This window comes from Melozone crissalis, unplaced genomic scaffold (assembly GCF_028551555.1).
Source record: "Melozone crissalis strain CALT ecotype California unplaced genomic scaffold, PUWL_Pcris_2 ptg000019l_1, whole genome shotgun sequence".
NCBI lineage: Eukaryota > Metazoa > Chordata > Aves > Passeriformes > Passerellidae > Melozone > Melozone crissalis.
Window position 1 is genome coordinate 29,055,612 of NW_026535797.1, and position 13,591 is coordinate 29,069,202.

The window sequence follows — 13,591 nt, forward strand, 5'->3', positions numbered from 1 at the left end:
GGCAGAGCTCCTGCAGCTGCACCAGGCTGTCCCTGGGACATGCCCTGCCAGCCTCTCAGCTGTGACAGTAGCTCACATGTTTCCACCACCCTAATGTGACTCAAAGGCCACTGCAGCCCAGATTGGGATCCTGTTTGGACACTGGAGAGCCAGCAGAGCAAACACGTGTGTCTGCCTGCACCTGTCAGTATAAATGTCTCCTCAGACTGCTTGCTATTTGTGGGACAGCCAAGAGCACTGCACAGAGGGGCACAGGCAAACACTCAGATGAGTTGTATGGCTTGGGAGGTGATTCAGCTCTGGCCAAGTCAAAAGAACAAGTTCTGCAATGTCCTGCTACTGAAACCAACACCAGGTAGAAACTACCTCTAGGAAGGCAACCACATTTACCTGAAGAAACTGTGCAAAGAATGAACCAGGGCAGATCTCATCTACTACTGGGTGATCTGACAGATAAGGACCCTGACTGATTCTTCTTTAAAATACAGACTGAGGATATGTTACAAAAGTATAAACCTGGAGAAGCTCCTGGGATTTTAACAAAATTCTTTCAGGTTTACATCAGGCTAATGTTACCGAAATCAGCAGTCAGTACAGTTGGAATTACACTGTAGAGAAATCAGATAAGAATGACTTTTCCCTCTGCAACAGATTATAATCAGCTGAGCTGCAGCCAGACATGATGATGGACTCAGCCCTTTCTGAGCTGTCAGTGCAATGTGATAATATTGCTGGGCAGTCTGACACACCTGGACATTCCTGGGATGCAAGCACAGCACCCAACTTGTGGCATACACCTGGCACAGAGCTGTGAAAGCTACTCCTCTGCAACAGAGTGCAGCTCAGACTGGGAACCTGCTTCATTTAGCTCATTTGATCCACTACAGCCCAAGTATTTGATCTCAAGTGATTTATTGCCCAGCTAAAGGAATGCCTCCAAGATCTAGACAATGCATGAGGAATGTAAGTGCAATCAACGCTGAGAACATTATCTTTAAATTCTGAGCACTGTACACTGTTAGGGAGCATAAAACCTCTTCTGCAAAGGGTCTTTGCTTCAGGACATGGATCTTAAAAAGCAATACTGTGAAGTGGGAGATGTCATTGCTGGGGGTCTCAAAAGCCATCCCCAGGCACCTTGAAAATCCAGGTCTCTTACTTAGGAGTCCAAATATTTAAGCAAAACTATTGTTAGCCAAGTAAATTTGAAATGGACCACCACTGCACATACATATTTCACATTAGATAACAGTTTCCTTACTCAATAACTAGATCAATCCCACTTACCTTCAGTGAAGCACAATAACAGGATACAATCTAAACCTATATTGATCTAAATATTTGGCAAGAAATAAGCTCACTGCTCAAAGGCTGAGCTTGACATTAAACACCCAGGTTTATCTATCTTCCATTTCCAGGATATATTCTGCAATAATTTATTACAAGGAATATTTCCCTGCTGCGATTTCAGTTTCACCCTGAAATAAATTCCTAATCCTGTCTGGAGGGTTATATGGCTCCCTGGAAGGAAATATTTCATGTGACAGTGGTGCTCATACCTTTGTCTGTGCATCAACAGCAGCTCCCTGGTTAACCAGAACCTCTGCTACATTGACCCTGTCCTCTTGGGCAGCCAGGTGGAGGGGCGTCAGTCCGCTCTGGAAACCAGAAACAACAAGTAACAATCTCCAGAGGAGGCACACAGACTACTAAAATGCAAATTTAGGTATCAATAAAACTCTAAACATCCTTAAAGTCAGACATTCCTCTTTCACAGTGTAAGGTGCTTTGTTATCACACTGTTGATCAGCAGGAAAGTACAATTCAGAAGCCAGGAAGATGATGTTTCTTTAAGACAAGGAACATTTCTCCAAGTAGTGTTACATGTGGGATGGCAAATTAGAGCACTTTAAGGAAAAGTCACACATTATTTTTCCCTCCTAATTTACTTCCCTACAATGAGTCAGACTTTAAAAGCAATATTGAATCATTATTTACACTTCTGCAAGTTTTTTACAATCACTCAGTTTTATCCTTACCTTTTACTCCTCTACTTGCTCATTTTCAGACACAAACACAAAAGAATAAAACTGCATTTCTCTGAGATCGGGCCCATTTCTCTCTGCTCAGGGAGTATACAGACTTGATAGAAAACACATATTGATAGCAATTTTTCTTAGTTAAAACTCAAGATCTAAATATCCTTAAAACCTCAGAAAATGATGAAACTTTCTGCCACATAAAAGGGGTAGAAGATAAAAGGGGAAGGAGAGAGTATCTGCTGAGGAGATGATATTAGGAATGAGAAAGAATATCCTTTCCTTGCAAATTATGGTTAATTTTCTCTCCTGTTCCTACAGGAACAGCACCAAGGACAGAAGAGCAAGTGGAAGCAGTTGTTCACATCAGGCAGGAACACTCACTAGGTTTCCTACCCTTGAACCCAAACCCATATCCATGGTGCACTCCCTACCAAGGCCAGTTATTGTGATGATAACAAAGCTTAGGTGTGTCACTGACACAAATATATAACATTAACCAACTATAAACTACCTAATGGAGCCTGGATATTAATGGCCAAGCCTTCTAAAAAGATCAAGTGCTCAGTATGGGGGCTCAGAGTGTGCAGCTCCAAACCATCCTGCGGGTCCTGAAGAAATAAATGCTCTTTTTACTCCCACTGCAAAGCTGCAGAACTCAGAAGTCAGTGGGCTTTAAACATCTGGCTTTGAATGCAGAGGTGCTGTGCTCTGAGGAAATGTGCATCCCTGAGAGAGCACGGGGGGTGGAATTACTCCCCAAAGGTGGTGTTATCAGCACAATGAGGAACTGGAGATTACAACTGAACAGATTGCTGGATGCTGCAGGTAATTAACCTCTGGTGGCACTGAATCAATGTGCCAAGCACTTCAATCAGGCTGCCTGTATCAGCCTCTGCAGCAAAATGGGATAGCCAATGGATGCAGAACGTGTACATGGCAAATTTCCCTGTGGGGATACTGCATAAGCCCCCTCACAACTGAGACTTGTGGGGAAAAAAAAATCAAATCTGCAAGAGAAGCTTTCTGAAGGAGGACCCACAGATAATCAAATTGGAAAGTCAGAAGCAGGAAAACACAGCAGCCCTGTGCAGAACACCCACTGCCTCAGAGGACACTGACTCTTCCTACCTGCTGAGAATAAGAAATATTTTCCATTAATAAAAATTTCTATAGCCTAATCTAGCCAAACAAATCCATTCTGAAACTGCACTTGACAATGCCAAATAACAATGTCTAGTGGGGCATTTAAAGAATTAGGGCTGCACATTTGCTAGAAACATTAGAGCAGACTTAATTGCCTATGAATTCATACATAAACTAAAATACATCAACTTTCCTTTCCTACCACCAGGAGAAATGACACCAAAAGTCACTGTGGGCTATGGAACATACCCTGGGGAGGAAGAATCACTTATATTAAGGAACAAAACCCCAGAAAAAGTCGCTGTTATTATCCCATTTAAAAAGTCACCATCCTGAACAAATCAGCTGTTACCAGATGGTAATATTTGTTACCATTCGCTGGTACATTACATTTTTTGTTATAAAATATTATAGTGCTAAAAAAGTTACAAATAAAAAAATACAAAAAAAAAGGGGAAATTACAATTACAATAAATTACAAATACAAAAAGAAAAAAGGAAATTACAATTACATATGCAACACTTGAAAAATGGGCAGGCATATTCCTAGAGGCTGATAAATGACGGGTGCCAGCCCCACAGCTCCCCTGTGGGGAAGATATTTTCTCTCTGGCCACGCTTTGGCAGACCAGCATAAATTAACGCTGGATTGATAAATTCCACTGCAGCATGAGTTATCACCAAACCCTGGGCACTACAAAGGCTCCTTCAGTGTGACATGGCACGCTGCTCTTTGCTAGCACAGACTGTCGCAGACAACTTTTATGAAAAATCCTTTCGTTAGGATTTTTCCTCCTGAGAAGCTGAGAGGCCTCAGGAACAAAATGTAAACAATGGTTATCTGCTGCTGTGGAATGCAACAGGTGCATCTGTGATTGGTCTATGTTAGCTGTTTGTAATTAATGGCCAATCACAGTGAGCTGGCTCGGACATAGAGCCCGAGCCACAAACCTTTGTTATCATTCTTTGCTATTCAATTCTTAGCCAGCCTTCTGATGAAACCTCTTCTTCTATTCTTTTAGTATAGTTTTAATGTAATATATATCAGAAAATAATAAATCAAGCCTTCTGAAACATGGAGTCAGATCCTCGTCTCTTCCCTCATTCAAGAACCCCCGTGAACGCCGTCACAAGAGATGTGATGTTCAGACACCTGCAGCGGCTTTCGGGGGCAAAACGTCACTGCGGGGCCCTCTCCTCCTCATCCCATTTTTCACAGCCTCAGCCCCGGGCAGGGGGACACCCACCTTGTTGCTGAGGCTGACGTTGGCGCTCCTGGCGAGCAGCAGGGACACCATGTCCACGTGCCCGTCCTGCGAGGCGAGGTGCAGCGGGGCGATGCCCTGCCGCGTGACGGCGTTGGCGTCGGCGCCGTACTCCAGCAGCGTGGTGGCTATGTCCATCTGGTTCTTCTTGGCAGCTATGTGCAGGGGCGTGTAACCGTTCTGCCAACAGAGAGCAATCGCTGAGAGCTGCTCATTCAACAGGGTGATACATCACTTTTCTCTACCTCCCCAACTCTGTGAGTAATTATGCCATTAGTCCGAAAAATTCTGTCAAACTCAGTCAAATGCAATGTTAACAAGCTGCATGAACCAATGTATCTGACCTTTAGGCAATCTTTTTTTTTTTAAGTACTGCTAAAAAGAAGAGGATTCTGAAGTAAATTTTCAAATTTGGGAAAAAAATGTCTTTTCAGGAAAAGACAATCTACAGAAATAGAAGTTTGAGTTTTGTTTCATGGACATTTGCTCCTTTTCCTTAAATGTGCATAAAATCTTCAACAAACAGAAGAGCAGGATGTGTGATCATAACTCAGAACAGCTGTTATTGTTTGAGTTTTTTCCCATTTCCCAGTGTGAACGAAAGCATCATGCACATGAAATATGGCCTTTCTTGCAGCATTTACCCTAAACCTTACTGACAAGTTGGTTTTTTTCAGATCAAGGGAAAACTGAAGCATATAACTTCAGAGTCATGCATTCCTTATCTTTTTATTCCTTCCAATATGGGTACCCAGGGAGTCCACTACTAAAAATAAAAATGCAGTATTTATTGCCTGATACAATTTTGTAACTCTAAAAAGAGACAGATAGGCAGAAAATAGATAAATGGATATAAAGAATAACTGATCAGCACACAAATACCAAAACTCTGATGGAGGTAGGACCAGTTTGTGGTACAGATTGCAATGACTGTTTAGTCAAGAACTTCCTGTCTTTCAGAAATTTATTAGCCCTCATTTTTAAGTAAATTACAAATGTGCACACATTTGCACTTGAATAAGAGACAAGGCCAGAGGGGATGAGACCCAAGCTGCATAAACCATTTTGTATTTCTGTATGGCATCATAAGGACTATTTGCCTCTCAAATTATCCAGCCCAATAAAATCCACCTAAAGGCACAAAGCATTCACCTGGCTGGGCTCCTCCCTGCACCCACAGGGCAGCAGGGCTGGTCTGAAAAGGAAGAGATGCAGAGCAATGCAGGTATGAGCAGGGAATAAATACATGGGGGCTCTGCAATGATTACTACAGAGCTTCAACAGGAACCTGGCAGCAAGAGATGCACAGCACTAGTTTCATGTGGAAAAGGTTCTGAACCTCCAAAATTCAATTCAAATTCAGCTCAGATGTTGGATGTTAAGGTATTTGAAAATAACATTCAGGAGACACAGTGCCACAATCAATAAAGGAAGCACATGGCCACTGAATTTTCACTTTGAAGATAAAGTGCTTCAGGAAAAACAAGCATAATCCTCTCCCTTAGACTTCCTGCATGATACTGCCATGGAAAACAACCACTGCCACACGAGCACCTAATAAATCCTAAATACTGCATGCTAAATCCTGCATATCTGCTACAACAACTCCTTGAAATGGAGCTCATATTACATTATATAAAATAACAAATGCAGTTTCCAAATTTCTTTTCCTCAGAAATGGGCATATATTGCTTTCAGTGGAATGGACAGCAGCAGGTTGCCACGAGAAGGCAAAAAGAGAGCTGAAAAATAAAAGCTGAAATTCAGCTCAGTCCCAGGCTGCATCTTCTCCTCATAAGGGCAGCACTCTGTCACGATGCATAGATGGAGAAGGAAACAGAGAAGTTCAGAAGGAAGGGTATTGAGTTATTCTGCTTGCCAGGGAAAAGAGCAGAAAAGGGGAAAATGGTTAAAGATGAAAGGACAGAGGAAAACTAAGGCTTTGGGGATGGCATGATGATAAGTGGATGCTAAATTCAAATTAGGGATAAGCTGCATGTGAAATTAGGCACAATTTTTGCCTATGAAAGAGAAGAATGGTTCATCAGGAAAACTGTACCACAGCACTAGACTCTGACATGCTCATTTCCCATACCCTGTCACTTACCACTCTTCAAGGCAAATTTTGCTGGGCTTGGCTAATGAGCCACTCTTAAATTAAGATCAGTGTTAAAGACAGTAGTGCCACAGGAAAGGCAACCACTGATGGAACTAACTGTGGATCCAGTGATGAGATATGACATAACATTTATTTACTGGACCACATTTACAAAAAGTACAGGAAATCATCTGCTGTTACCAACATCATCTTTTGGATGAGTGCACAGCGGGTGCCCGAAGCAACAAACATGTTATGGTTAATTTTATTTAGTACTGATGCTCTGCTGGCTGCTGCTGGCTCACTTGCTGCAGAGCACTAACAAATGCTTTCTTTTAGGCACACTTACAGCTGGCACTTGGAGGCCTGAAGGGGCAGCTGCAGACAGAACTGCTCTGTTACAGATGGGGAGGCTGAGGTGACCTGACACGAGGGTTTGTGCCGTGCTGTACCACAGTCTGCAGGGCTTCCACCTGGTTTGGACTTCCCAAGCCCTCGGCAGGGGCTGCTGCAATCCCTGTCCCTACAGGATGCTCAGCTCCCACTGGCAGCTTCTTTCAGTGAAAACTGGGTCAGTGCCTTCTCATCCTCCCCAGAAGGCCCTTCCTTCCCCCCAGTGGCATTTGAGAGTGCTGTGCTGCAGCAGTGAAAGATCAGAGATGGCTCTGGCTGCCCCCGGCCCCGGGGCACTGCTCTGGCAGATCGCTGCTATCGACAGCATTGATTTGAAGCTGTGCTGCTGGCAGCCCGTGTTTATTTAACTTCCCCCTCCTTGCACCACCAACTCTGGGACCCCCACTCCATCCTCTCCTGCAGCCATGCAGAAGGGCTCCAGTGTATGGCTGCACTCAGCCATGTGTGAGAGGAAGGCACTGCCCATCTAACTACAATATTGGCTTTTCCATTAGCTCTCCCTTCTCCACAGGGCTTTTCTTTTGCAGATTTAAGGAAATTGTCTGGGTTCTTTCAGATGAGGTATTTACACTGCACTTAATCTGCTTTAACCTACATATGTTTCCATCCTGCTTTACCTTATGTTCCTGCTCAAATATCGATTATACTCTGATTGATTATAGTATTTATCCATCCCACACTTAAAACTGGGATCCACAAAAGAAATAGTTTAAGCTCCTCTAAAGTCTCTTTGTTTTATGCACTACCAGAATAAATTTACATATTTATTCCTTCATATCCTCTGAAACCTTACACTAGGCATTGTCTTGCCTACAGTAAATTACAATCAAAGCGGGGCTGTGACTACTTTTATTTCTTGCCAGTCCATTTATGCTGGGCTAGAAATACTTTTGTTAAGCACATGAATAATTACACATATTGTGCTGAGAAACTTATCTGGCCTCAAATGTCATCCTGTGGCACAAACAGAAGTACCCATTCATAGCTGGGCTTCAACCCCAAGCTTGCCCTGCAAAACTGCCTAGCTTGGAGAAGTTACTGAAGAGACTGGACAAATGAAAGGAAGGCTCAGCATTTGCTGAGACTGAAACTGGTGATTTAAAGTGTTTCTGCATCCTTATTGCTTTTTTTTTTATTGCTGTTTTATTCACCTGCAGGACTATTCTTAGCAGCTTTATGTGGACGTGAGACATTAATAAACAAGGTCACCGAGCCTCCTGTAACTGCAAGTATACACAGCCTAGAAAGAACAGGGGTAGACAGGGAATAAAGTGGCATAAAAAGCCTGGGTATTGCTCCCCAGAGTGGCCAGTACTTGTACCTTGGCAGAGGCGTGAGGTGAAGCTCCCTGGTCCAACAGGAGGAGTGCCACCTTTTGATTATCGTAGTGTGCAGCTACATGCAGTGGTGTTAAACCGCTCTAGAAACACATGCAGAACAAACAAGTGCTGTTACAGACCCTCCCCAGGGGAGACTCAGGGGTTTGGAAAATTTCAGTAGATAAGGTGAATAAACCACATTTGTTACTCATTCGTGTATCCAGCGTCTTTGGGAACTTTTACAATCAAAAAATAAAACAAATTTGGAAACCCTTCCCAAGCTGTGAAAGCCCCATTTGCTTTTCCCAGGGAAGATGAACAGAGAAGGACAAATCTGTGTTGTCCCCAGGGTAAGGAGGTCACGCCCTTGGCAATGTTTTCCTTTTACTGCAGTGGATAAGTAAACTGCCCCTTGGATCTGTAAAAATCCAAGCTGGGCTGGTTTAGAAAGCTTGAGGTCCTATTGGCCTTTGCCCTCTGCCCCATCATGAGAGCTGGGGAAGCAGAGACAGCTACCCAAATACTCTCAGATAAGGACTGTAAATAGTCTGGGTAGGAACACAGGGGAATGGTTTGTCTCCATTCCCCTGGATGTGAACGCAGAGCACATCACTTTGTTGTCAATTAATGACAATAAAAGTCACTTTGTCGAGAGTTTGCTGACTCTTGGAAACCCCAGCAGGGACTGGAATGCCACATTAAACAAATTCCAGCTAAACTCAGGCTGTGGATACTAGTGTGATGGTAAGTAAGTAGGAGGACATTAATAAATTATTATCTGGTTTGAGATATTTGCTGTGCAAGTGGCAGTGGTTGCTTCTGTCCTACCTTTCCAGAAGCATCAGGAGATGCATTCTTCTGAAGCAGGAGGTTGGCTACCTCAATTTTCCCGTACTTTGCAGCCACATGCAGTGGAGTGAACCCTTTCTGTAAAAGAAAGCAGGAATATAGCAGCCCTGGGCACTCCTTCTCAGGGCAAACCAGGTTTGTCTCTGATCTGCAAGGATGCAGCTGCTTCCATCCACCCCCTTACATAGTCCTGAGTACAGGCAGCAAGTCTGCAGATTCCCAGCTGCCCTGTGGGGTCTGGAGGCCCTTCCCTTGCAAGGCAAAGCACTATCTACTTTAAACAAGGGATGAGTCTGTTCCTTTCTTCACACTACCAAAGACCCAAGGGCAAGCCTATCAACACCCGCCTGGAATTTCTGCCCTGCATTCCTTCCATTCCAAGGAAATGTATGTCTGCTCACTGGGATGTGTTAAACATCAGGTCCTGAGGTCAAAGCTTTGCACCCTCTTAATAAAATATAGCTCACACTTACATAGTACATCTAAATGACTCTTGCAGCATTTAGTTCACAAGCAACCCTTGCTGCAGGTGTGCTCTGTGATTCTGCCGCTCCTGCAGCTCGCTCACCTTGGTGATGATAGACAGAGATGCCCCATGGTCCAGAAGAACAGAAGCCACATCTTCGTGCCCTTCCCTTGCAGAGAGGTGCAGGGGGGTGTAGCCTGACGTGGTGGCTGCGTTGGGGGATGCTCCCTGCTGCAGCAGCTGCTGCACAATGTCTGCCTTGCCCAGGCGGGCAGAGATGTGCAGCGGGGTTTGGTCATCCTAAACACACAGGGAACAACACAGGCATGCTTGAGAAAACTGCCCCTCACACTGGGACAGCAGATATTTGCCCACATTCTGTCACTTTTCAAAATTGCACACAAGATTAATTCTGCTGAGGTCTCAGCTAGGGAATGTTGCACATTGGCTTTCTCTGTGTCATATCACAAAGATACCTTGCTCTCTGTTAGTGAACCACAAAATATTCCAGACAGTGACATAATCCATAAAAGTTCATAAATTGATCAATTTTCTTCCTTATCTGGATTTGCCTCACTTTGCTTTGCAGGCCTTTCTGAAAACAAAGCTAGTGCATAATTCTGCACTCTACTACCCTCACGTCTTGATCTCTTTTATACTTCACAGCAACATTTAATAGCTTAATCAATTATTGCCTGCAAACTTCCATAAAGTATAATAATTTTGGTGCTTCTTTAACTGGTGAATGATTGTTTGGAATTTTTGCAGTTAAATTTTCCATAAGTGTAACTGATGACAGAGTATGGTGTAGAAATTAACTGTCACTTTCTACTTCTCATTCAGAAGACACTCTGAATAGTTTAAGTATGGTGTTGCCCTGTCATGAATTTCATGGTTTATTTCTTTTCCTTAATTGAAAATATGAGGGTGTTGTGACCTTGTTCTGAGAGTTTAAGAGGTAATTTCTCACCTCTTCATTATTTGGTTTTGTATTTTTGTCCTCCCCCTTTTCTGTTGTACAATCTTTAGATCAGGCACACTATCACAACAGTGTGGCCAAGCATCTTTTGATCCCCATTTTCCTCTGCTGAATTTCCTACCTTTTGAGAACTGTCCTGCAGTTCTGGGCTGTTCTCTGCAAGGGAGACTTCTGCCCATGCCCATCCTACAGGAGTGATTTACACCTCTGGATTTAGGATGGGAGCATGTCAGGATATAAATGCTGCTACTCTGCAGGGCAATTCTCCCCTGAGACTGGGGGAGCATCTTTGTGGTTCTTAAATGATTCCAGTTTGTGCCTCTTTCCCACAAATTTCCCACAGCTGATGTTAGCACTGGTGTGTAATCTACTGCGTGCATTTAGTTGTTATTTATGATAACAAACCGATCGCAGGCAATGGCAGTTTGCACAAATTAAATCATTCTGTGAATTTACTCAGAAAATATTTGCATGACTGCTTCTGAGCACGAGCTGTTCACTTCAAGATTGTCTTTGGAGATTTACAAACCACATGAATCAGTTCTATTGTCAGGCTCCTTGCAGATATAAAGTGTATCAGCTAGAAATATTTAGTCAGAGTTCCTTATAAGTAGATAATCTCAACAGCAAACTTACTTCTGACCCAATTCACAGATACATTCACAATGAAAAATAGTTTGATTTTTTTTTAGGCTACATCCATTTTATGACCATTTGGAGAAAAAATATTTCCTGAGTTTACCTATTAAGACTGCTATTTATTGCACCCATTTATCTCCTTGCTCTGCCTGTTTCCTGGAACTCTTTGGTTTCCATAATTTGGCGTGTTCCTTCAGGCCTCTTGACCCTTTCTTCTTCCTCCACCCTTACCTTCCAAAACTGCAATTGTTTCTATAGGATCTGTTCCTTCTTTCCAGCCCTCTGCTACATCCCCTCACTGTGCCTCCTTCCTTTAGGTGGTGTTCTTTACAAGTCTAACTATTTTTGAATACATAGAGGCTGTTGCCTTAGGGACATGACAGGAGACACCAGAAGCCGAGGGTTTCCAGTTCTGCTGAAATAAAAGCAGATTTGAGGAACTCCTCTCCCTCCTCAAATCCCACTTCAAAACAGAACTCTTCAAACCCATGATAACTTATATTAAAAACTGAGATGGCATCAACCTGACATCTTCTGCCTTATCTCTTAGAGATAACTCATGGCTACAGTAGGAGGGTACATGACAAAATATCAGAAATATTTGTGAAGCCACAAAGGTTTGGCTTCACAAATGACACGCCCAAGATGAATGTGAGTGCCTGCTCTGCCCAGCAGGGACCATGCAGGTCTGTTCCACCTGGGCCATGTTCTCACCTTGGCTTTGGCCTCCACCTGGGCTCCGTTCTGTACCAGGTACCTGACGACCTCAGTCTGGCCAGCCCTGGCTGCCATGTGCAGCGCTGTCTCTCCTCTCTGCACACAGAGCAAAGACAGAACAGAGTCAGACATGCTGGAGGGAGAGCAAACACCAGCGTGCTACATAAACACAGACATACCAGGGACCCAGCTCAGAATCACCTCCATGAGAAAACTCTGCTGCAGCTGTCTGTAAGATGTAAGATTAAATCAATGTTTGACCTGACACTGTGTGCTGCAAAGCAATTTATTGTAGGGTCAGTTTCCCAACTCAGTAATGCCTTTGTCATTATTTTTTGCTGAAAAGAGACAGTGCAATTTTTATATTGCTAGCATTTTATTAGCAATGTTAAAAAATATATCCTGAATTTAGTAAAAAATGTATTTCAAATTTTGTATATTCAGGCACACATACATATGGCTTTCTTTCTGTAATGCCTTATGCCTCTACTATTATTTGTTATCTGACAAGCACTGAAGCAACTGAACAAGAAGGAAAAAAATCATTACTGAGTACATTCATCTAAGGCTTCATGGACTTAATGAAAGACAAATCCAAGGAAAGCAGAACAATTCAGGAGGGAAAGTGGATTCTACCTTTTTGGGTATTAATGTGTTTATGGTACAAACATCTGCTAATTAACAAAAGGTGCTGCATTTTTACACAATTTAATAGAACCAGCAGGTGAAGACCATTACAAAATATTGTCTTCTGGCTGCACCTGTGTATGGAAAGTGAAAAGGAGGCCAAACTGATAAAGAGGATCAACATGCTTCTGCCTCTCTTCCCCTTCCCAACTTTCACATACCCATCCAAGAGCAAGTTCAGTTTTTACACATGCCCTGGGAGCCCTGGGGCATGCAGCACAGCCAGCAGAGGAGGCTGGATGGACACAGGCAATATGTCCCCACAATCTGCTGCAATCTGTTGAATTTGCCTTAAATGGCAGACCCCCAGGGTCTTGGAAAAACAGTGCTCAACAGTCAAGCACACATCTCAAAAATCACATCCGAGAAGCTACAGTATGTTCTCATAATTGTTTAATTCAGAATAATAATAATTCAGAATAATACTTCATATAATTCTTTACTTTAGAAAAATCAAGAGATTAGAGCCTGCTTAGGGTCAAGCCCCTTTGGAAATTTCCTCAACCTGCCAAGGGTCTCCCAAGCAGGGGTCAGCAGGCTGCACTTTGCCATGACTCCAGCACGAGCCACGGGTGCTGTGGAGGTGGGTGGTGGACAGCAGAATCAGGCACTCCATCCCAGAACTGCTCCCAGATATTGTCACACATTCATTCCCAGTCCTGCCTTGCTGAAAGGAAACCCGTGACTCACCACATTGGTAGTGTTGGGGGATGCTCCATGATGCATTAGCTGTGATACAATATTTACATGTCCCATGAAGGCAGCAACATGGATTGGAGTTAGGCCCGACTGAAAAACAGAACAAAGTTCAATTAAAATGCTTATTTCCACATACCTTTACAAGAATGTCATGGAAAGAACATAAATTTTTCTAAAGCAAGTAAACCCAGCTGCTTGCTCTTCTGAGAGGGTTTTATATTCCTAAAACCATATACATGTGCTTAAATGAAAGGGCACACAGGATTGGGAACAC

General features: G+C 43.2%; 1 protein-coding gene across 12 annotated transcripts in view; it reads right to left on the reverse strand.

Moving 5' to 3' along the window:
- Positions 1–13,591, reverse strand: part of ANK3 (ankyrin 3) — a 282,760-nt gene that overhangs the window by 88,618 nt on the left and 180,551 nt on the right. For all 12 annotated transcript variants that reach the window (XM_054276898.1, XM_054276896.1, XM_054276897.1 and 9 more), the window contains exons 12-18: positions 13,309–13,407; positions 11,929–12,027; positions 9,699–9,896; positions 9,110–9,208; positions 8,284–8,382; positions 4,433–4,630; positions 1,560–1,658 (exon numbers count right to left, since the gene is read on the reverse strand). In XM_054276898.1, coding sequence (XP_054132873.1) covers positions 1,560–1,658; positions 4,433–4,630; positions 8,284–8,382; positions 9,110–9,208; positions 9,699–9,896; positions 11,929–12,027; positions 13,309–13,407 — 891 coding nt within the window. The remainder of the gene's footprint in view (positions 1–1,559; positions 1,659–4,432; positions 4,631–8,283; positions 8,383–9,109; positions 9,209–9,698; positions 9,897–11,928; positions 12,028–13,308; positions 13,408–13,591) is intronic.